This window comes from Lissotriton vulgaris, chromosome 5 (genome assembly GCF_964263255.1).
Source record: "Lissotriton vulgaris chromosome 5, aLisVul1.2, whole genome shotgun sequence".
Lineage (NCBI taxonomy): Eukaryota > Metazoa > Chordata > Amphibia > Caudata > Salamandridae > Lissotriton > Lissotriton vulgaris.
The window spans coordinates 2,028,320,134-2,028,343,248 of NC_141693.1; the positions used below are offsets into that span (position 1 = coordinate 2,028,320,134).

The 23,115-nt window shown below is 49.6% G+C and overlaps 1 protein-coding gene across 10 annotated transcripts in view; it reads right to left on the reverse strand.

Moving 5' to 3' along the window:
• Nucleotides 1-17,974: 17,974 nt before the first annotated feature.
• GOLGA2 (golgin A2) overlaps nt 17,975-23,115 on the reverse strand; it is a 375,277-nt gene continuing 370,136 nt past the window's right edge. For all 10 annotated transcript variants that reach the window (XM_086924918.1, XM_086924916.1, XM_086924923.1 and 7 more), the window contains 2 exons: nt 20,976-21,144; nt 17,975-20,751 (listed from right to left, as the gene is read on the reverse strand). In XM_086924918.1, the coding sequence (XP_086781044.1) occupies nt 20,504-20,751; nt 20,976-21,144 (417 nt within the window). In that variant the 3' untranslated portion in view covers nt 17,975-20,503. The remainder of the gene's footprint in view (nt 20,752-20,975; nt 21,145-23,115) is intronic.

A 23,115-nucleotide genomic window follows, 5' to 3' on the forward strand; every position in this document is an offset into this window, starting at 1 on the left:
GAAGAGTTTTTTGTAAAATTAGCATTAGATCCAACATTGAGGTTGCAGGCATAGCAGAGAGATCCTGATTTATCTCTGGAGTTAAATTCAGTTCCCCACATTGATCTGTACTAACGTCACGAAGGTCAGGAGGGCTTTTATTTTCGATTCTTCTGTGATGCAGCTTACTGCTCGTGGTGCTTTTTTTTTCTTTCTCTAAATCCTCCTGAGGGATCGGGCTATCTTGGGTTCTTCTTTCCAAATCAGAGGAGAAGAGATCTCGTGCCGATGAGGACAGCCTTGGAGACGCTAAACCCCTATGGTCTGATAGTAGCTGCAAGGACTGGTTGACCATATTTAGGGATTCGGATATATGTACTTCCAAGGGTAGGGAGGTATACGCGATCTCTTCTCTCTCTCAGCTCTCATTATAAGATACTGACTCAATGGACATAATTTCTTTATCTTTTACAGGTGAGAATGCTTTTTTAAAATGTTTTCCCACAAACTCCTTTATTGAATTTGATGTAGAGCTACCTAAGTTCTTAGTAGCCACTATGTTTCTTTTCACACCTTTTCCTTCTTGTTTTCACAGGTGTAGACTCTGGGCTCCCTTTGCTCCTCTCCGAGGAGCCCGCTTTCTCTACATTTACGGAGTTTGATCTCGTCCTTAAGTAGTGTCCCACAGTTGTTTTCATTTTTTATGGGGCCATCTCTGTAGTTACCCTCCGATATTACACGATCCACCAACTCCTCCTGTGCAGATTACTTTACTCTATTTAAGGAAAGAGGAGCCAGCAGCTGGTCAATTAATCCAACAAGGTGACCAGCGCCAAATCCCCAGCTACACACTCCACACTTCCAGTAGCTCAATATCCAGAATTCAGTATTAGTAATTTGAATGCGGGGATTTTGGGGTTAAGTGTAGTAGTTACCACCGTTTGTTATACAGTCCAGGGGTCCTGAGCTAAACCTGCTTTTGCTCTCTCCTTACTTCACCTTCACTTACCTCTGTCTTGTGCCTAGCGTGCGAGGTCTCTGCCTCCGCGCCCTCACCTCCGTGCCTTGTCCCTTCACATCGCTTTCCAGTTGCTTTTTTGACAGCACAGTCCTTCTCTGCCGGCGCGGCTTGCAGTCCTCGCGTTTTTCATGGTTTCTACCGCTACTGTCACTTCTGCTTCCGACCTAGTTGGTGCGGGTGCAAACGCCGATGAAAACGCCGATGCGCCTGACGTGAGTACGATAGGGCGGCTCTTTCCGACGCCTCTCCTTCGACGTCCGAACAACGAGCACGCAAGACGGGCGGGCGTTCAGGCAGGCGGGGGGGGGGGGGGGGCGCTCTCACGCAGTGACACTCGACAGAGCCATTAGTGGCAAAAGCAACAAAGTTGTTTAGTTTTCCTAAAAGGCTTTGTTCTTTCTATGTAGTAAAGTAATGCTCTCTTGACATCTAATGTGTGAAGAGCACGTTCTGCCACTGAATCTGGTTGAGGGAAGAAGACAGGCAACTCAACAGATTGGTTGATATGAAAGGCAGAGATGACTTTAGGTAAGAATGTGGGGTTAGTTCTAAGAACCACTTTGCTTTGGTGTATCTGCAAAAATGGTTCCTCTATGATTAGTGCCTGAAGCTCACAGACTCTTCTTAGGGAAGTGATGGCTACAAGGAAGGCTACTTTCCCGGTAAGAAATTGTATTTGCATTTGTGCAACGGCTCAAATGGTGGACCCATAAGTCTTGTAAGGACTAGGTTTAGATTCCACACTGGAGAAGGTGGAAGTCTGGGAGGAATGAGTCTTTTAAGTCCTTCCATACGCATTTCATATGTAAGCGTATGGATGTGTACGCTAAATTAGAACGTTTTAGGTGTAATAGATAACAAAGGATGTTTTGTATAGAAGCATCCAGTGGATTGATCTGATTGTTGTTACAATAAACAACAAATCTCTTTCACTTCGCTGCGTAGCATGCTCTTGTGGTAGGGCGTCTAGCCTCCTTCATAACATTAATGCAGTCTGGCAGCATATTGAGGTAGTCAAACTCTAGGATTTCAGGTGCGAGATCGCAAGATTGAGATGACTGGGATCTGGATGTCTGATCTCCCCATGGTTCTGAGTAAGGAACTTGGAGGAGAGGTGTAGTTTTAGGTGGGAAACTACTGATAGTTCTAACAGAATTGTGAACCAGGGTTGTCGGACCCTTGTGGGAACAAATAGAACAAGCGTCAGGGAGTGTTTGAGTTTCTGAACCACTAATGGAATGAGTGGGAGAGGTGGAAAAGCGTAAGCAAATATCCTATTCATCCATAGTGCATGGCATTTGGACAATGGGTGTGAATGTTTGGACGCAAAGTTTAGGCATTTGGCATTTAGGTGGGTGGTGAACAGATCTATCTCAGGGAAGCCCCGCATTTGGAAGAATGGGAGGAGAACTTTAGGGTGAAGTTCCCATTCTTGTAACTGCTGTCATTGACGACTGAGCAGATCTGCAACTTGATTGTTTACTCCTGGAAGATGTTCTGCAAGGAAGGAATATGCTACTTACCAGTATGCATCTGTTCTTGGCATGAAGGGCTGCTGACATTCATATCTGTGCATAGATCGCCGCCTAGTGTTGGGTCCGGATGATTGCACATTGTTGTCCTGCAAGAGTCTTCGAAGTATCACGAGATAGGTGGCTCCTCCCCTGGACTACAGTGCGCATGGGCATCCTCTCCATCCCCAGATTGTTTTTCGCCATTGTGGCAGAGATGGAGTGTAATACTGAAAGTGATGACCATGCCTGAAAATGCTTCTGAGAGCTGCAGCTGCGACAGGCACCGGGGAGGAGGGCGGGCAATATGAATGTCAGCAGCCCTTCATGCCAAGAACAGACGCATACTGGTAAGTAGCATATTCCGTTCGAGGCATGAGGGCTGCTGAATTCATATCTGTGCATAGAATAAATAGCAGTCTCCTCTTTACTTGCGGGTGCCCGTGCCAGCTGCAGCAGTCTGAAAGAGAGTTCTGAGAACAGCCTGACCTACAGCAGCTTGCTGTTTGGAGTGTACATCCACGCAGTAGTGTTTGGTAAATGTATGTATAGTGGTCCATGTGGCTGCTCTACATATGTCCTCTAGAGGAATATTACCCAGGAAAGCCATGGAGGCCCCCAATTTGCGCGTGGAATGCGCCCTAGGGGGAACTGTTAGTGTGCGTTTAGCTTTCTGATAACAGATCTGGATACATTTAACAATCCACCTGGCTATACCTGATTTGGAGATAGGGTTGCCTTTATGTTGTGGAGAGAATGCAACGAATAGCCGTTTAGTCTTTCGAAAGTCCTTTGTCCTGTCGATGTAATACAGGAGAGCTCTTTTGACGTCTAAGGTGTGCAGTGCTCTGTCTGCCACTGAATCTGGGTTAGGAAAGAAAACGGGCAGTTCTATGTTTTGATTGATGTGGAACTGTGAAACCACTTTTGGCATGAATTTAGGGTTGGTGCGAAGCACCACTCTATTCGCATGGATTTGCAGATAGGGTTCCTGAATCGTGAGGGCTTGCAGCTCACTGAGCCTCCGCAGGGATGTAATAGCTATCAGGAAGGCCACCTTCCAGGTGAGGAACTGTATGTCACAGGAATGGAGTGGCTCAAAGGGTGGCCCCATGAGTCTGGTGAGAACGATATTTAAGTTCCAGACTGGTGAAGGGGGGTGTCTGGGAGGGATCACTCTTTTAAGGCCTTCCAAAAAGGCTTTAATGGCAGGTACCCTAAAAACGGAAAGGTGTTGCCTGTTTTGAAGGTAAGCGGCTATGGCCGCCAGATAGATCCTGATGGAACTGTACGCCAGGTTGCATCGGTACAGATGCAACAAGTAACATATATGTTTTGCGTAGATGCGTCCAACGGGTTAACGTCATTGTTGGAGCAGTAAATAACAAAACGCTTCCATTTGGCCGCATAGCAGGCTCTGGTAGTTGGCCGCCTTGCCTCCTTGATGATGTCCATTCACTCAGGAGGCAAGTTCAGGTATCCAAACTGTAGGAGAGTAGGGTCTGCAATCCTATGATCACCCAGATTTTTTGCTTTTGTTTCACTGGTTTACGACTTTCTCTGGCTGTGGGCCTGCCAATCAGACCCACAGCCTGGCTGTTCTCTCTCTAAATTACATGTACCCTAGGTGCATTTACCAATTGGTACTGGGCCACCTTATCAGACCCTGTAACTCAGGGCATAGGTGTACCCAGGGCCTACCAGGGGCTGAAGCATGTATTATGCCACCCCTGGCTGGCCTCCTAAATTTGACACAACTGGCTGCATGACAGCTGGGGCAAAGTTGTGTAATCACCCTTTGCTTTAGATATAGTATACCTATATCTAACCCTAAAAAATGGACACACAGATTTCTATCAGTCACTCTATGGCAGGTCTTAACAATCCTGAAGGCAGAGTGCTTGGAATCGTGTGAGATGGTGCTCTGGCATGAGCTGAGCCTGTCTGCAGCTTGCGGAACCAAGTACTAATAGCTGTTCCATGATATCGCATACCATATACTCTTAAGTGCATTATAATCCTCGCGGTTATATGCTAACTCTGGTATTGCTTTATCAAAACATGTCGAGTAAGGTGTCATACGAATTGGAATACTAACCCCTCGCCAATTCTGGCGACGGGGTTAGCATTCCACCCTTCTAGAGGGACACGACATGTATGTAACTGTGAACCCCGGTTAAAGTTAACTGAAGCCTCAGCTCCACAAACTGGATGCTGCCACCACAGACACGAGTCTGACCTCCTGCTGCTGGGAGTCCTTCCAGCGAGGAGAGCTTGGACAAAGGGTTTTCTGTCCGGGGCGGTGCTAGCACCATCCCAGACAGGGTTTTGTGTATCCTGGGTAGGCAGGGCTTCACAGGAAGGTGACTGCTGAGTGGCACCCCGGTGCTCACTACGCATAGGCCGGCCAGAACCAGTTCCAGGGGCACACCAGCCCCTGGCCTGGGGAATGTCCGGCATGGGAGAGGGGTGTAACCACCCCCCTTCCTAGTCCCACCCATAGGCAGGACCTAGTCACCGGGTCAGCCCCTTTTCTTAGTATAAAGATAGGAGCGGGCCCCCTGTTCAAATTAGATCATCTTTGGAATCAAGACACGACTTTCTACGAAAGGACTTCAAGATTTCTTCTTCAAGATTCTCCCTTGTGACTAAGGAGTAGTCACCCTGCATCCGCAGGCACCATCTTAAGAACACTGCGGTCTGCTGCAAGTCCTTCCTCCGGAATCCGACTGCCCAGCTCGACGAGAACCGGCTTCCCTGGCACCTCTGACCTCTACTCACCTCTACAGCTAAGCTGAGAACCGTGGGTGCGACGAGACCTCAAGGGACCGGCCATCTTCAAGACTGCACAACTTCTTTCCAGCACGACCGCCGAGGGATCCTCTGGTGAGTGCTTTGGGGTCCGAGAAGCCCCGACCCTGAGCAGCTCCAGCACCGAAGTCCAGCCTCCCAGCATCTCCACGATCTGTGTGGGGTAATTCTGCTTTTTGCTGCTCACCGCGTTGTTTGGCTACTAGCCCGCTGGCTTGTGGCCTTCTTAACGACGCCCGACGACATCACTGCTGCTGGTCTGGTTGCTCCAGACTGGCCCTTGCTCCCTTCCAAAAGAGGAGCACCCCGGACCCTCCTGGTCCACTCAAGACGCCATTTTAGGTCCACCGAGTGGGCTTGAATTAGCCAAGGCTTTGTTGCCCAATCCTGGGTACAGCGACGCCGACAGCTTCATCCATCGTGGGACAGCTCGCTCCTCCATCCTGGTCGCCGACAACGCCTCCTGGTCCGTGAGATCTGCAGAGCCCAGCGTCGCCCACTCACCTAGTCGAGGTGACTACCATCCGGTGCCCTCCTGGTGCCACCTGACTACTGGCTAGTAGTCACGAACTTGGTCCCCTCTGCTTTCAGGTATCGTCCATCTTCAAGATCCAGGCTTGGATCACTTCGAACTCTCTTCACTGGTCGCCTGCCAGCATCTTTCTTCCAGGCTCCTGGTCCGTCTACGAGGATTCCCGACGTCTTTTGAGACCTATGCAGCTGCAGCCCCTGGGCTAGGTAACTTCGGCATTTCGGTGCCCCAGCATAGCCTCACTATCCAAGGGTCAGAATCCACTTTCGTTTTCCTCCTACCAGGTCGGGTTCGCCCGAGAACACTAACTTTGTGAAATCTAGCTACCATAGACTTTGTCCCGCATCACGCGTGAGAGTGCACACTCTGCACCCGAGTCCCCTAGGTCTCCTAGAAGTAATCTAACAATTCTATAGTCAAGTCCTAGCGATTCCAAAGCCTATTAGTACTGTACTTACCTGCTAGTAATTTCGCATTCCACTTTCAGAGTATATGGTTTTCCGTGCCCCTCGGGCATTTGTATATACTGTGCTAACTTAAGTATTTTCGTAAGAGTTTTGTTTTGTGCTTAGTACCCTGTCCTCATAAAGAGTACAGGGCTGTTGTGATTCTAATAAATACACTGTTTATTTTCATAACACGTATATGTGTGGTATAACAGCTGGCTTAACACGCCCTCTCGAGTCTTTAGCCTTAGACTGCTCGTATCCACGCTACTAGGATAGCTGGTCTATAAGGTTGACTTACAACCAATCATCAATAAGGGTTGTTGGACTGATACATAGTGATCACTAGAACAGTGAGCACTGCATATCAGGCCACCTTCTCACACAAACTATGACCTCAGGAGCCAATCGCAAGGTTCAGCTGTTGTGGATCTGGGTGCTGAATGTCGCCATGGCTCTGCGTGAGGAGGCTGGGGGTGAGGTGCAGCCGCTGGTGAGGCACCACTGAAAGTTCCAGGAACGTGGTGTACCAAGCTTGCCGTGCCCACGTTGGAGCAACCAAGATGAGTGTCATGGAGTGCTGTCGCAGTTTGCGCGCCACCAGAGGTATGAGGGGGGCTGGCGGAAAAGCGTACGCAAATCTGCCTGACCAGTTCATCCATATCGCATTGCCCTGAGACTGCCGGTGTGGGAACCTGGCGGCGAAGTTTGGACATTTTGCGTTCTCGCTTGTGGCGAACAGGTCGATGTCTGGATGACCCCACTGTTGGAAGTACGGACGGAGAACCGACGGGTGGATCTCCCACTCGTGCATCTGAGGACTGTGCCTGCTGAGCAGGTCCGCCATCTGGTTGTTGACACCCGGGAGATGCTCCGCCATGAGGAAGATGTTCCTCTGAATGGCCCACTTCCACATGCTCTGGGCTAGGTGAGACAGCTGCGGGGAGTGCGTGCCTCCCTGCTTCTGGATGTAATACATGGCGGTCATGTTGTCCGTCCGGACTAACACGACCTTGTTGCACAGGTGCAACTTGAATGCCTTCAGTGCCATGAAGATCGCCATGAGTTCCAACACATTGATATGCATCCGTTGCTGTTGTGCTGTCCATAGTCCCTGCACTGTGTAGTGGAGGACATGCGCCCCCCAACCCTGCAGAGATGCGTCCGTCGTCAGCACTATTTGTGGGACAGGCTCCTGGAACGGTCGTCCCCTGCAAAGGTTTTGTGGGTTCCACCAATGCAGAAAGTTGTAAGCACGACCGGTCACCAACACTAGGTCTTTTAGATGTCCATGAGCCTGGTTCCACTGACGGGCTAAGCATTCTTGGAGGGGTCGCATGTGCAGCCTCGCGTGCGGGACTATGAATATGCAGGATGCCATCATGCCGATCAGTTGCATGAAAACCTGTGCTGGGAGGGATTGCCGAGGTCGGAACCTCCGGATGAGTGCTTGCATGCTGTCGACCCTGGCTGCGGCCGGCTGCGCCGTGGCTGACTGAGTGTTTATTGACGCCCCCAGGTACTGTTGCACATGGGCTGGCTGCATGTGAGATTTTGCGTAGTTGAGAGAGAACCCCAGATTGTGAAGGAGGTGAATGGTCCGCGACATGTTGTGGCCGCATTGCATGGCAGACCTCGCCTGGACGAGCCAGTCGTCCAGGTAGGGATACACGTGAATACCTTCCCTGCGCAAGTGCGCTGCCACAGTTGCTAAGCACTTTGTGAAAACCCTGGGAGCGGTAGTGACCCCGAATGGCAGGACTTTAAATTGGTAATGCTGACCGTTGACTGTGAACCTGAGATACTTCTTGTGACTCGGGTGGATGGGAATGTGGAAATACGCATCCTTGAGGTCCAGGGTGGCTAGGAAGTCGCCCTGACGGAGCAGCGGCAGGACTTGTTGTAAAGTTAGCATGTGAAAGTGCTCCGAGAGGATGTATTGGTTGAGGGGTCTGAGGTCTAGAATGGGCCTTAGGGACCCGTCCTTTTTTGGAATCAAGAAGTACAGGGAGTACACCCCTGCACCCCTTTCTTCGGCAGGCACCAGTTCTATGGCTCCTTTTTGCAGCATGGAGAGGACTTCTTGCTGCAATAAGTGCGAGTGCTCTGCGGACATAGGACGGTTTCTTGGGGGTATGTTGGGGGGGTCGGGTGGAGGTTAGTTCTAGACAATAGCCGTAACGGATAAGTGGCCTCACCCACCTGTCTGTTGTGATGTTTTCCCAGAGCGGCAGGAACTGCTGAAGTCTCCCCCCGACAGGTGTTAGATGGTCGGGGGGCAGTGACAAGAAGTCGCTGTTTGTTGGGAGTGGAGGACCTGGCGCTGTTATTGCCGCGGCCTCTCCCTTTGGCGCTGTTCCCACGGTATCCACCTCTGGTGTTTTTAGTGTATGCAGACTGCGTGTTGCCCTTGGCGTACTGGGAATGCTGTAGAGCTTGACCTCTTGTTGCTCCCCTGTTACCGGAGCGACGAAAGGAACCGCTCCGAAACTGTTGTGACTGGAGAGCCCCCATGGACTTCGCCGTCTCAGTGTCTTTTTTCGAGTGTTGTGTCAACATCGGGTCCAAACAGGAAGTCCGGATTAACCGGCTGATTGAGAAGAGTAGTCTGGATCTCGGGTTTAAACCCAGAGATGCGCAGCCATGCGTGGCGTCGCAGCATCACGCTAGTATTGATTGCCCTTGCTGCAGTGTCCGCTGCGTCCAGTGCGCACTTGATGGACGCATTGGAGATCAGTTTACCCTCTTGTATAACCATTTCCGCAGCCTCTCTGTAAATATCAGGCATGTGCTGCATTAACTGTTCTAGGGTGTCATAGTGCGCCCTGTCGTACCTAGCCAACAGGGCCTGTGTATTGGCTATTCTCCAAGTGTTAGCGGCCTGCGCAGCCACCCGCTTCCCAGACGCCTCAAAGATTTTGGACTCTTTGTCCGGAGGGGGAGCGTCTCCTGTTGATTGAGAGTTAGCCCTTTTGCGCGCGTTAGCCACTACAAGGGAGTCCAAGGGGAGTTGTCCTTTGATATAGGTGGGGTCCACTGGAGCAGGCCTGTATTTGTCGATCCGTGGATTGATAACTCTAGCTTTTGTTGGCTCCTTGAAAATGGCTGTGGCATGTTTGAGGACCCCCTTAAGCATGGGCAGAGTCTTGGTGGAGCGTTCTGATGTGGAGAAGGTGTCGAATAAGAAGTCTTCATCCACTGGCTCAGCATGCATTTCGACGTCATGATTGAGGGCTGCGCGCTCTATCAATCCATTGAACGCCGCAGTGTCCTCAGTTGGAGACTGTTTGACATTGTAGGACTGAGAGTCTGGGGCGGTATGGGGGTCATCAGGGTCATCACCTTGATCCGCCGCCCCTGACCATTGATTTGAGACATCCTGATCAGTGTCAGTATTGTAAGAGAAGCCCATTTGGCTATAGTCCGCAGTTAAGTCCTCCTCACTTTGAGTTGGAGAATGAACAGTGTGGTGCGAGTAGTCCTGAAGAGGTTCAACAAGAACCGGAGAGGTGGCGGAGGCCATCTTCTTTTTGAGGGGAATCTTGTAACCCTCTAAAGGATGTTCAGGCGTGATCTTCCGCTTGTGGACGGTAAGCCTGCCCGACTCCGAGTCAATAAACAGTTTTGTTTGGTTGTCGTAAGAAGGCTCGTGATAGACGACCTGTGCATGCGAGGACACCTTCGCCACCTTGGAGGCCTCCTGAGTTTTTGGACGGGCAGTGGGCGGAAGGCCAAACTAAAGTGGCGTTGATTCAGCCTGCTTCGAACCGGAAGCGCTGGCTTCGTGTTTCTTCGACGCTTGAGTAGGCCGCTAGCTTGAGCGCGTCGAATCGACCTCCTTGCGCGGTGCGCCTCCGTCCTTGGGCGTCAACGAAAATTTCGGGGCGTCCTTGGTCGTGGCTTCGACCCTTTTCGCCAGCCCAGCCTTGAGTCCCGAGAGGGGTGGCTGGAGACCTTTCCCGAACGGAAGACCCTTGCCCTTCTCGGCATGCTTGGCAGTGGATGCAGGCACCGGCGCCGAGGCCTTCGAGGCGACGGTCTTGGTGGCAGAGCCCTGCTTCGGAGTCCCAGTCTTGGCGCCGACGGGCAGCTTCGGCGTCGAAGGATCGATGGCAACCTTTGAGGCCTGCATCGACGTCGAACCGACCACCATTTTGAGTAGTTTCGGTTTCGTCTCCGTCTGTTTCGGTTTCGATTTCACGGAATCGACCGATGGCTCCTTTGAAAGGGTCTTAGCCTGGCTATGTCGCGGGGCTGTAGACCGAAAGGATGGGTCTTGGCTAAGGCCTTTCGGCGATGCCTCGACCGGAGCCGGAGCGGGCTGAATGTCAATGATAGGCCCCGGAACTGCGGGCGGACTCGGTTCACCACCGGAGTCGTCATCAACGGCCGCAAGGGCCTAATCGTCGTCCCCTACCTCGACGACATCCTGATCGTGGGCAAACTCCTCGTCTGGCTCGTCCACTTCGAAATTTGAGTCGTGCTCCGACTCTGGTTCCGACATTTCTTCGGGAACGTCCTCTTCTTGGAAGAGTTCCTCGTCCCCGGCATCGAAGATGTTCGCAGGTGCTGGAGCCGACTGTTGGGCCGACTGCCTCGCCGCACGTCGAAGTTTAATAGTTTTCTTTGACCGGAACCTCGAGCAGGCGAAACATTTTGACTCGTCGTGGTCGGGGGACAAACAGGTGTTGCACACTGGGTGCACATCTAAGTTCGAATATTTCGAATTACACACAGGACACCGCTTAAACGGGGTCCGTTCCATCGTCGATGTAGACTGGGCCTGAGTCGTCGAGAGAAACTTTTTTCGACGCCGATCGTAGAACCGAAAGGGCCAGGCACCGAACGATACAATACCGACGCTAAGAAGGCCTTTTGGCCTTAGGAACAGAAAGAGTACAAGTTAAGTAACTGGAGTAAGAGACTAGACATCCGAACCCAATGGCGGAAAAAAACAGTCTGGGGATGGAGAGGATGCACATGAACACTGTAGTCCAGGGGAGGAGCCACCTATCTCGTGATACTTCGAAGACTCTTCCAGGACAACAATGTGCAATCATCAGGACCCAACACTAGGCGGCAATCTATGCACAGATATGAATTCAGCAGCCCTCATGCCTCGAACATATATTTTTGGAGGTATGGCCTGCGACAGCTGTAGAGAGAGGGTCCCTCTTTACTTTTGTATGTAGTACATGGCTGTCATGTCTGTGCGAACCAGGACAGCTTTGCCTACTAGATGAAGTTGAAATGCTTTCAATGCAAAAAAAAATTGCTAGCAGTTCGAGATGGTTTATGTGGAGTTTTCTTTGTTGTAGAGTCCATATGCCCTGAATGGTATGTTTTCCCAAATGTGCACCCCAACCCGTGATGGATGCGTCTGCTGTTAGCACTATCTGTGGAACCGGATCTAGAACTGGCCGTCCCTTGGAAAGGTTTTGTATGTTCCACTACTGCAGAGAGCGAGGAGTACGGCTATCTATCAACATCAGATTTGATAACTGACCTTGGGCCTGGTTCCACTGACGTGCTAAGCATTACTGTAGGGGACGCATTTGAGGTCTTGCATAAGGAACGATTAAGATGCAAGAAGCCATTGTTCCAATCAATTGCATAAACACTCTGGCTGGTAATGAGTGTCGAGGCTGAAACTGTGATATTAGAGTTTGCATGTTGCGAATCCGGATTGGTTTGGGGTACGCTAGAGCTTTGCAAGTGTCTATTGTGGCTCCTAGATACACTTGTGTGTTGGATGGTTGGAGGTGAGACTTGGTGAGGTTTACGGTGAACCCCAAGTCGTGAAGCAGTTCACTGTCCTTTGAGTGTGATGTAGGCAGCTTTGTTGTGATCTGGCTTTTATCAGCCAGTTGTCTAGGTAAGGGAAGACATGAACGTGCTGTCTTCTTAGATGAGCTGCGACTACTGCCAGGCACTTGGTGAAAACCCTGGGTGCTGTAGTTACTCCGAATGGCAGAACTTTGAACTGGTAATGTCCATCCACCACAAACCTGAGATATTTTCTGTGAGTAAGGTGAATGGGAATATGGAAATAGGCGTCCTTTAAATCTAGAGTGGATAAAAAGTTGCCTTGCTAAAGTAGTTGGAGCACCTGTTGGAGTGTGACCATGAGGAAGTGGTCCAACTGTATGTATAGGTTTAGCTGTCTGAGGTCTAGTAGAGGCCTGCGAGAGCTGTCCTTTTTTGGGATTAAGAAATACAGGGAGTATACCCCGGTCCCTTGATGTATTAACGGAACAGGTTCTATAGCGTGTTTTTGTAACAGATTGAACCTCTTGTTTTAAGAGGGTGAGATGTTCCGGTGACATTGCATGCGCTCTTGGAAGAATATTTGGTGGAGTGCTTGTAGGCTCCAGGCAGTAACCATACTGGATAATCTGTAGCACCCACTTGTCTGAGGTGATTGAGCTCCAGACAGGTAGGAATTGGGAGAGACATCCCCTGACAGGAGTGGGATGATCAGGGGTTGCAGAGGGAAGTCACTGATTGTTTGCGGGGGAAGAGCGCGTGGAATTACCTCCACCTCTTCCTCTACCATTGTTACCTCTAAAACCTCCTCTAGAACAACCTCTGGAGGAGGGGGATTGATTGTTGCCCTTGTAAGAGGAGGCATTTTCAGTGGACATATTTTTTGAGCCACCCCTGTAAAATGAGTGGCGAAAGAAACCCTAGTAGCAGGTAAATGTAAAGCCCCCATGGATTTTGCGACCTCCGTGTCCTTTTTCATCTTTTCCAGCATGGTGTCAACAGCTGGGCCGAAAAGATGTTCTTTGTCAAAGGGCTGATTTAGTATAGAGGTTTGTACCTCCGGCTTAAATCCAGAGATTCTGAGCCAAGCGTGCCTGCGTAATAATATACTGGTGTTAATTGCAGGAGATGCTGTGTCTGCTGCGTCTAGCGCACCTTTATGGAGGTGTTAGTAATAAGGTCGTTAGCCTTAGATTTATATTTGTCAGGCAAGTGTTGTAGGAGTCATTCTAGCTCATCGTAATGAGCCCTGTCATAACGAGCTTGCAGCACCTGGAAGTTGGCAATGCGCCAGTTGTTTGCTGCCTGTGGAGCTACCCTTATGCCTGAGGCATCAATTAGCCTGGACTCCTGGTCAGAAGGAGGGGTGTCTCCTGTGGCTTGGGAGTTCGCTCTATTGCGTGCGTTGGAGACTACAAGAGAGTCTTAGGGCTGCTGTCCTTTAATATAAATAGGGTCAGTAGGATCTGATTTGTATTTTTTATCCACTCTAGGTGTGATAATTCTTGCCCTTACAGGTCCCTTAAAGCCCTCGTCTGCGTGTTTTAACATGCCTCAGCACTGGCAAGGTATGAGTGGTTCTTTGTGGGGAAGAAAGTGTCTCAAAGAGGAAATCCTCTTCTGAAGGCTCCTGGTGAAGTTCTACCCCATGGTAATGAGCAGCCCTGTTAAGGAGCTCGAGATTACCTATGCCGCCATCAGGTGGGGAAGGTCTGGAGGGTACAAATCAGAGTCATTATCAGTATTTGGATCAGTGTGGCAATCATCCCAAGCACCAGTGTCCTGATCCTCATCCCAGTGCATCCTGTAATACTTATGGACCGTCTAAAAGCATGTGGCATTCTCTGACAGTATGTATTGATTTAGGGGTCTGAGGTCCAATATTGGTCTGAGGGAACCGTCCTTCTTGGGAATAAGAAAGTATAGGGAATATACTCCTGTCCCTTGATGTTGGAAAAGGACTGGCTCTATGGCCCCCTTTTCCAACATGCATTTCACCTCTTGTTGTAGCAGGGTGATGTGTTCTTCGGACATAGGACGGTGTCTGGGTGGAATGTTTGGGGGGGGGGGGGTAGAAGTGAGTTCCAGGCAATAACCATACTGGATAAATTGTCTGACCCACCTGTCCGTGGTAATTGCGTTCCAGACAGGTAGGAATTGTTGGAGTCTGCCTCCGACCAGTGTTAGGTGGTCCGGAGGTAGCGTGATGAAGTCACTGTTTTGTGGCATTGGAGGCTCTGGTGTTATTGCCTCCCCGTCCTCTTCCCTTATTATTGTTTCCCTGATAACCTCCTTTGTTGGAGTTTTTTGTAAAAGAACTTTGTCTGTTGCCTTTGTATGTTGATGACATTTGGGAAGTATTGTCTCATGTAGCTGCCCTGTATGAGGAGCGACGAAAGGAACTTCTGTGTTGCTGAAACTGTAATGCTCCCATTGACTCGCGGTTTCGGTGTCCTCCTTTTTATTTAAAATGGTGTCGACAGCAAGGCCAAAAAAGGAAGTCTTGGTTGACTGGCTGATTAAGGATGGTGGACTGCACCTCGTTCTTAAAGCCTGAAATACGCAGCCATGCATGTAGCCTTAGTAAGATACTAGTGTTTATAGACCTGGCTGCGGTGTCTGCTGCATCAAGCGCACATTTGATGGAGGTGTTTGTGATGAACTTTCCCTCCTGTATGATGTCATCAACTTGGGCTTTAAAAGGCTCAGGTAGGTGTTGCATTAAGCTTTCAAGCTGTTCGTAGTGTGCCCGGTCGTAACGAGCTAGCAGAGCTTGTGTATTGGCAATCCTCCATGAATTGGATGCCTGTGCTGCTACCCTTTTACCTGAGGCTTCTAGTATCTTTGATTCCTTATCGGGGGGAGGGGCTTCCCCCGTTGTTTGTGAGTTGGCCCTTTTTCGTGCATTAGCCACTACTAGTAAGTCTAATGGTAATTGCCCTCTGATGTAAGTAGGGTCTGTAGGGGCTGCTCTATACTTTTTCTCAATCCTAGGATTGATTACCCGTACCCTGGCTGTATCCTTAAATATGTCAGGTGCGTGTTTTAACACTCCATTTAGCATAGGAAGTGTTCTGACACTTTTTTCTGAAGTAGGGGAGGTGTCATATAAGCAGTATTCCTCTACAGGGTCATTATGCATATCTACATTGTGGTACTGTGCTGCCCTGTCTATTAATTGCTTGAAGACAATGGTGTCAACAGTGGGTGAAGGCTTGGTTGGATAAGAGGAGACATCAGGGATGGGATGGGTGTTATAAGGGTCAGTTGGCTCCTCCCATGGTTCATTTTGTGGCTCAGGATCCTGTGGATAATCATAATCAGGTTGAGGATCCTCCCCTGTGTTCCCCTCATTGTCCCCATTGTGAGAAGGAGTGTAAGGAGGAAAAGGAGTAGTAGGCATAATGGGATAGAATGAAGGGTCTAGATGGAGAAGTTCCAAAGTCCTTCTTTTTTAGTGGAATAGAGGAATGAGAGTCAGTGTCCAGTGGCCTCTTCTTTCTGTGCAGGATTGTTACTTTACCAGGATTAATATATATTTTTGCCTTGTCGTCTTCTGGATCGGGATGGAAGAGTTCTTCCTCCACTGTTCTTGGTTGTGACTTTTTTGGGTCGACAACACCTTCCGCTTCGACGACTTTTGGGGCCTTAGTGCTTTTCTTCGGCTCGGGCCCTTTTTTCGGGTCGACCGGGGTCTTTCAGTTCGACACGTTTCTTGTGCTAGACAGGCTTTTTTGGGTGACTGTGCTTTTCCGAGTCGATGGTCTTTTTAGGTTTGACTGGTGTTTTCGGAGCACTGGTCTTCGGGTCGACAGCCTTCTCTGGCCGGATTACAGGCTTCGATACGTCACCCTTCCCGTCGGCGAATTTTCTTTGGTTTGGCGACTTTTGGCACAGCTGGCCTTTTTTGTGTTAGCTCCCTTCGGCTTGGCGGCCTGTTTTGGCTCGGTGCCCTTCGGCTCGACAGCCTTTTTCAGGTCGACGTTTTTCTTGGGGTCAACGCCTTTAGGCTGCACGGCCTTCTTCGGCTCAACGGTGTTCTTTGGATCGACGCCTTTGGGCTGTACGTTTTTCTTGGAGTAGACGGCCTTCGGGTCGACGACCTTTTTAGGCTCTGGAACCTTCTTTGGGATTGCGGTACTTGGCCCAGGGCTGGCGAATGTTTCTTTGGATCTAGGCTAAGGCCTTTTGGCGATGCCTCGACCCGAGCCTTTGGTAACTGGGTAATCAGTGCCGGGGGCAGTGTACTCACGATTTGCCCCGGTGGGATCTCGTCACCAGAGTCCGAGTAGTCCTCGACGGTGACGATCTCTAGGTCTGAATCTGGAGCTTCTTGAAGTTCTTGGTCATCATCGAAGATGTTGTCCGGTTCCGGTGCCTGTCACTGCATCTCTTGCCTAGCAGCCCGTCGATTCCGTATGGTTTTCTTCGACTGAAACTGGGCGCAGGCTAGGCAGGTTTCTTCCTTATGGTCTTGAGAAAGGCACTTGTTGCATACTTGATGCTTGTCAGTATGCGAGAACTTGGAGTGGCATTGTGGGCATTTTTTAAACGGGCTCCTTTCCATCGACAGCAGGCCCACGTGGCATCGTAAAGGCCCAACGGCCCGCGTCGACGACTAATTCGAGATGGAAAGCTTTATCGAGTCAAGAGGTACCGAGCGAGAAGAATACCGTCAAATTCGAAGGCCTTTTGGCCTTTATAAAAGTTTTGTTTCGATTCCGAAGTTGGAGTGTAGGAATAACATCTGAAACCCAATGGCGGGAAAAAAACAATCTGAGGATGGAGAGGATGCCCATGTGCACTGTAGTCCAGGGGAGGAGTCACCTACCTCGTGATACTTCGAAGACTCTTCCAGGACAACAAGGTGCAATCATCCGGACCCAACACTAGGCGGCGATCTATGCACAGATATGAATTCAGCAGCCCACATGCCTCGAACACCTAGTATTTAAAGGAAACCCTTAACCTTGCCTCCTCAGACAAGAACCAACCAGAGAAGAAAGACCAAAGAGTTATGCTGAAGAAGAAGAGGAGAATACCAACTGACTTGGCCCCAGCCCTACCGGCCTGTCCTGACCTAGACCTGCTACAGTGAAATACCGGTGTGTCCTGCAGCCAGCAGACCCCACGAACCCAGAGGACCTGCTCTACCTTCCCAAACCAGACTTTGCCTCCAGTGAGCACCGGATTGCTCACCCATAAACTCTCTGCACCACTACTCTGCAGCAGACGCCCACTGCCAGAGTTTGAGTGGTCTCACCGGCAATCCTGACCTGGTATCTGGTGATCCCTGACCTGCCTCAAGTCTCTAACCGAAGCCTGCAGCCCCTTTCCGGAGGATCCTACCGACCGCGACCGGAGCCGGTAAGAAAACGCCAACCCCAAAAGACACCCCTGCACCCCACGTCCTACGGCCTTGGGTGGCCCAACCGACGGTGTCCCAGCATGTCCAGGCATCCCAACTTACCTCTCCAACCGGTGGCCACCTTCAGAAGATCTTTGTTCCCGAGCCTGCAGTGTTTGTTGCAACCAAAGAATCCCCATTGAAATCAGTCTCTAGAACATCTCCAACTTGTACCATGGGGTGGGTGATGTTAACCAGATGGCAATGAATCAAGTCCACATCAATGCTAAAGGGTATTTTTATTTTTTGAGTATTATATAGCGCAAACTTGGTCAGCAGGAGCGCCAAAACATTAGTTTTATTTTTTTAGGCACAGGGAGATTGAGTGATACGCACACAAGCACAGAACACCGAGGTGAGCCTGGTTCTCCAACCTAGTTTCCCAGTTTCAAAGTTGGCAGCTCTTGCCTTTAAGTCATCGCACCACTTTGTGAGCTGATTTCACAGACCAACCGCAGAAAGTAAACTGCAAGCAGGGCAGAACATACCAAACATGACAGCTTTTGTTTGCAGAACGGATTTATTCAGAAAAGGAGTAAAACATTCTAACAGCATTAATTCACCTCAGCAACAGAATGAAAAAATGAAAATATAGTGTTCCATCTACCAGTTTCTGCGCTTTCAACCCCAATAAATATTAATGGCTGTTCTGAGTGAAACCCTAGACCTCGGCTGCAATAAGGACTCTTTTTATGATACATGTCATCAGGTGCCCTGCAACTTAAAACAGGCTGCAGGGAGTCCATGTTCCCAGAAGGAAATTTACAAAATGTTACAGAGTATATACATAAACCTCTTTTACAAGGGATCTCTTCAACCTCAGTTAATAGGCCACACTTTCAGCAGGATCACACAAACACTTACAGGTCGGGCAACACTGATGTTTTGCCAGCTGCCCACAGGCAGGTATCAGATCTCTACCCAGCCTTGGTATGAAACTGGAACACTCCATTATGGCAGGATCATCGTAACCACCAGGCCTGCTCCCTTCCGCACTGCCCATACTCCCAAATCTGCTGTGTCCAGCTCTGTCCTCCATCGCACATCTAACTCTTTAATCGCTACTCTCCCACGGCTGACCCGATTCCTCCGGGGCAGCCATCATCTTACTTGCCTCCCCCACCCCTTTCCTCCATTGCAGATCAGACTGTACCATCAGATCTCATCTCTGGCAGTGCTCCCTATCCCCACTGGCTCCTGCAATGCTGCACCTCATACAGGTGGGATCAGACCCACTAGCAAAGCCAGCAATCTTCAATGTGTTATCTCCAGCACAAGTCTCCCCCTCAGAGCAGACCACCCAACACTGTCCCACATCAGCGTTGCCAGCTCATCCCTCCAACAATGACCTCCATGTAAGATCTGAGCTCCCCCCTCCAACATGGCCATCTCAACAGTGTAGATCAGAACACCCTCTGCTGCCCTCCCCCACTCAGATCCTACCACTTAGGCCATACCCGTTCAGCCCGACCCAAAGCACTGTGCGACTACAGCGATGAAGGTTTTCATATCTAATATTTGGATTCACTGAATCTCGAATTCCATAACCCAAGTAAAACTTGGCAATAATGTTTTGATACAGGTGTTCCTCTCCGATGGCCTGGGAATCACTGCTTAATTACATATTAACAAAGATTAGTCTTTCAAACAATAAATCAGAAGCTTTATAAACTGATTGCAAAAATAAAATGATTAAAGCCTTAATGGAAGGAAGAGCCCTACACAATCCAGTGAGCACCCAGCAAACGTAGCCAAAAAACAATCAAAGCTTGAGTGGAAAACTGCCAGTGAGGCTTTAAACTCTGCACAATGGGTCCACGCATCTGCAAAGGGAAACATGGCTATAAAATAAACAGTGACACACATTAAAAGTGCCATGCAATCTGGAAATCTCATCAGGTACTGCTCTGAAAATATGAACACCAGAAGAACATCTCTGGGTCTGAGGCAAACATTTCAAGTACTCTTGCGTGCGGAAGGTCGCTGAGGACAAACTGATGGACCCTTGGGGGGGCATATTATCACTCAGGAAAATGCAACCCCTCTCTTGCACCCAGCACACAGTGATCTTTGAGGAGTAAAAGCCCCTCTACTGAATAAAACTAGGCGGCAACAATCCCAGAATCAGAGGCTCGGGCATATCCAAGTTCTCATTGTTGTCAAAAGATAATCTTCGTAACTAACCATTTTTCCAGACCAACATGTCTGGCAAGTGAAAGGCATACTGTACAATAATGGCCTGAGCCCACTCTTCCAGTAAACTGCATGGCCAAGAATCCATTAGCATGGACAGTGATAAAACATGGCACTCTGCACCCCGAAATGCAGCTATTTGAGGGCTCCTCTTTTAAAAGAATCTTTGTAACTAATATATATTTAAATAAATACAATTTATGACATACACAAGGTAGAATTCTTCATCCTTAAAGTGCATTGGTACATGACTCCTCAATACCAGTAACCTCTGAACAGGAGAAGGGACTCCAGCTGTCCTGGTTGAACTGTGTCCAAATGGTTGCTTTTCTAATCCGTCTACCACAGGCGGGTCAGGCGATGTACAACCCCCGCTCCACAGGTCTTACTAACAGAAAGCCTCAGAGAAGGCTTGAAGGAGTGCGTGGAGGCAAGAGGGTGCCTAAATGGAATAGGTCTGTGCATGTGGGAAAAGACAGTAATGAAGGCCAGGTAAGTGGGCACGGATACGCAAGAGGGAACTCAGTGAGTGGGATGGACAGAGTGCCAATCGACAGCACAGCAGAGCCGCAGCCTCATGAGCGGTCCTCCAGGAGCTCATCTTATTCCTGCTTTCAGTGGGAAGCATTCACCCCCCCTCCTCAAACTGAAGGACGCTGTGTACCTGCCGTCAGCGGCCGAACACTGGGAAAGGTCTCCCTGGAGGTGGTGGCAGCATTCACAGACACAGTAATGTCCAGACAGCCCAGTGGCCCTGGTCAGGATGGAAGACAGAGGGTGAGGTCGAGGAGCTCTTCAAGCCCTTCAATGTCCTTCCAGGATATCTTTGACTCCCAGTTAAATGATCATTATCCTGACCTCATCGTTGTCATCTGCTCGGTAAAAGAAAGGAATGCAGGGGTTCTCCAGGAGGGAGGAATGCCGCTGCTGGGGGTTCTGGATCTCATGCAGGAGCTTCATGATCTGCTTTGCAGTGGGGTCTTCGGTACTCGGCAGAGGGGCCTGCGTGCTGCTCTGCACAGACTGGGGCTTGGGGACCGCTTCTTCCAGCTCCATCTGCTCCGAAAGGTTGATTTCCAGCATGCCTGTGTTAAAATAAATAAATACATCAAACCAGGTCAAATCAGCAGAAACAGGCTGGAATGCACCTCGCTTTCGACTTGTCCGTCACTCTGACCCAGCCTCTCTTCTAGGTCACTAATGGTACCAGACTGTTGACAAGACCTGCTCCATTACACATTCTGCAACGCTTTATTCTATCCAACCAAATTCTAGCTTAAAAACCAGTGGGAGGGTTGGTTCAACTCACCTTCTCCGTCTGTAGCGTTCATCTCTGTGCGCCTCTCGTTTGGGACACTGCTACCACCTTCATGGTTGAATCTGCCCCCAGTGGAGGTGACTTCCAAGAACTTCTTGTACCATTCGTCTCTCTCTCCGACCAAGCGAATCACAAGACCCTGCAGCTCCAGCAGCTTCAGCTGTGTTAATAAGGAAGGACAAGATTCATACACTGCTCAATGAGAGACCAGACGGACATTGCAAAACTAAGTGCACAGAAGTGAGAACAGCAAGAAAGACACCATCAGCAGCAAAACAGCAGGAGAAGCTACATGTGTAATTCATGTGTCTGCAGCAAAGTGCTGCACCAAGCCAAGGACCTAAATAATATCGAGCAATCTACAGAGCAACCCCAGAGCAACCCCAGGGCAACCCCAGGGCAACCCCAGAGCAACCCCAGAGCAACCCCAGAGCAATCAGTCAGACAAAACCAGAGGACTGCGGCGGTACAAAGCAATCTACTGCACCAGCCCAGGGACTGATGCAACATGCAGCAATCTACAGCACTAACCCTAAGACTGAGGTAATACCTAGAAATCTACAACATTAACCCCGGAAACCGTTCCGTCACGAGCCTCGGGTGGGCTGTGCTGGTGACGGAACGGTTCTGTCACGGCCCGCTCGCCGCGCCTGCGCGGCGCATTCTATTAGGCGGGCGGGGCCGTGACGAAATCGTTCCGTCACAAGCACAGCCCACCCGAGGCTCGTGATGGAGCGGTTCTGTCACGAGCACGGGAGCGCCGCGCCACCTCCCCTCCCCCTTAACACTGCGGTGGAATAGCCGCCGCAGTGAAGGGGTTAACCCCAAGACTGAGGTAATACCTAGCAATCTACAGCACTAACCCTAAGACTGAGGTAATACCTAGCAATCTACAGCACTAACCCTAAGACTGAGGTAATACCTAGCAATCTACAGCACTAACCCTAAGACTGAGGTAATACCTAGCAATCTACAGCACTAACCTCAAGACTGAGGTAATACCTAGCAATCTACAGCACTAACCCCAAGACTGAGGTAATACCTAGCAATCTAAAGCACTAACCCCAAGACTAAGGCACTGGCACTGATGTTTGCCAACTGATGTGCCCTGGGTCGCTGCTAACCAGGCCCCAGAAGTATTTTCCTAAAACAGATAAAATGGTACAATTGTAAAGCAATTGGCACACACATTGGCACCCCTATAAGTCCCTAGCAAGTGGTACCCCAGGAGTATGCTAAGGATGCGTACCCTCACCCACACATGCTCCTTCCCTGAATACAAGCCGTGGAAAGAGACAAGTCCTCGAATCAAAAGGATTTTAAAGGAATTATACTCTGGGTGAGGGACACACACAAGAATAGGAAGGAAAACAATGAAAAAATGGCAAGCAAATGTGATTGAAATGAAAGCCAATCACTGATAAGCAGTGGGCTAACCTAAAGCCCACTGTAAGAGAGGTAACGTCCGCAGTAGGTGTTTCGACAAAACAATGCTAAAAGCTGTCAGTAGACGAGACCCAAATACGTCTGTAAAGTGCCTGAATACCTTCTGGTGCAGCGGTGCCATAGCTAAATAACCAAAATGAATGAAAAATAAAACAAATATTTTAAAATGACTTGAACTCTAGCCGTGAAGGTGTCTTGCTCTGAAGACACTAAGCAACAGGCTTTGCCCTCTTTCACCAACTGCATGACTGTAGAATGAGCATGTATGCCTCTTGAGGAAGGCCCAAGATGCAAGCACACAATTCGGTGAACTTCCAGAGCCATGCCGCCATGTTCAACAACAATCAACACTTCACAGGTATGTTCGCTCCTATTCAGTTCCTAGAATTTTCCAGTCCGCCAGGAAAGGAAGCCAGATATGGGAATTCAATGAATAATTAAGATAAGACTATCCATTACAGTTCACGCTATCCAAGGCGTATACATTTTTAATGGATACTATTATCTCACCAGTGTCAGAAATGTATCAGGCTAACAAAAGGGCATGAGATTAATTCAGAGGCCTGCTATATGGTACTTACCTGGAAGAGGTGTTCGCCAACAGAAATGATGAAGGTTGTAGCTCAGAGGTGTGAGAAAGCGGCTCTATATATACTGGACCAGAATAGGGTACTATGTGTATGGA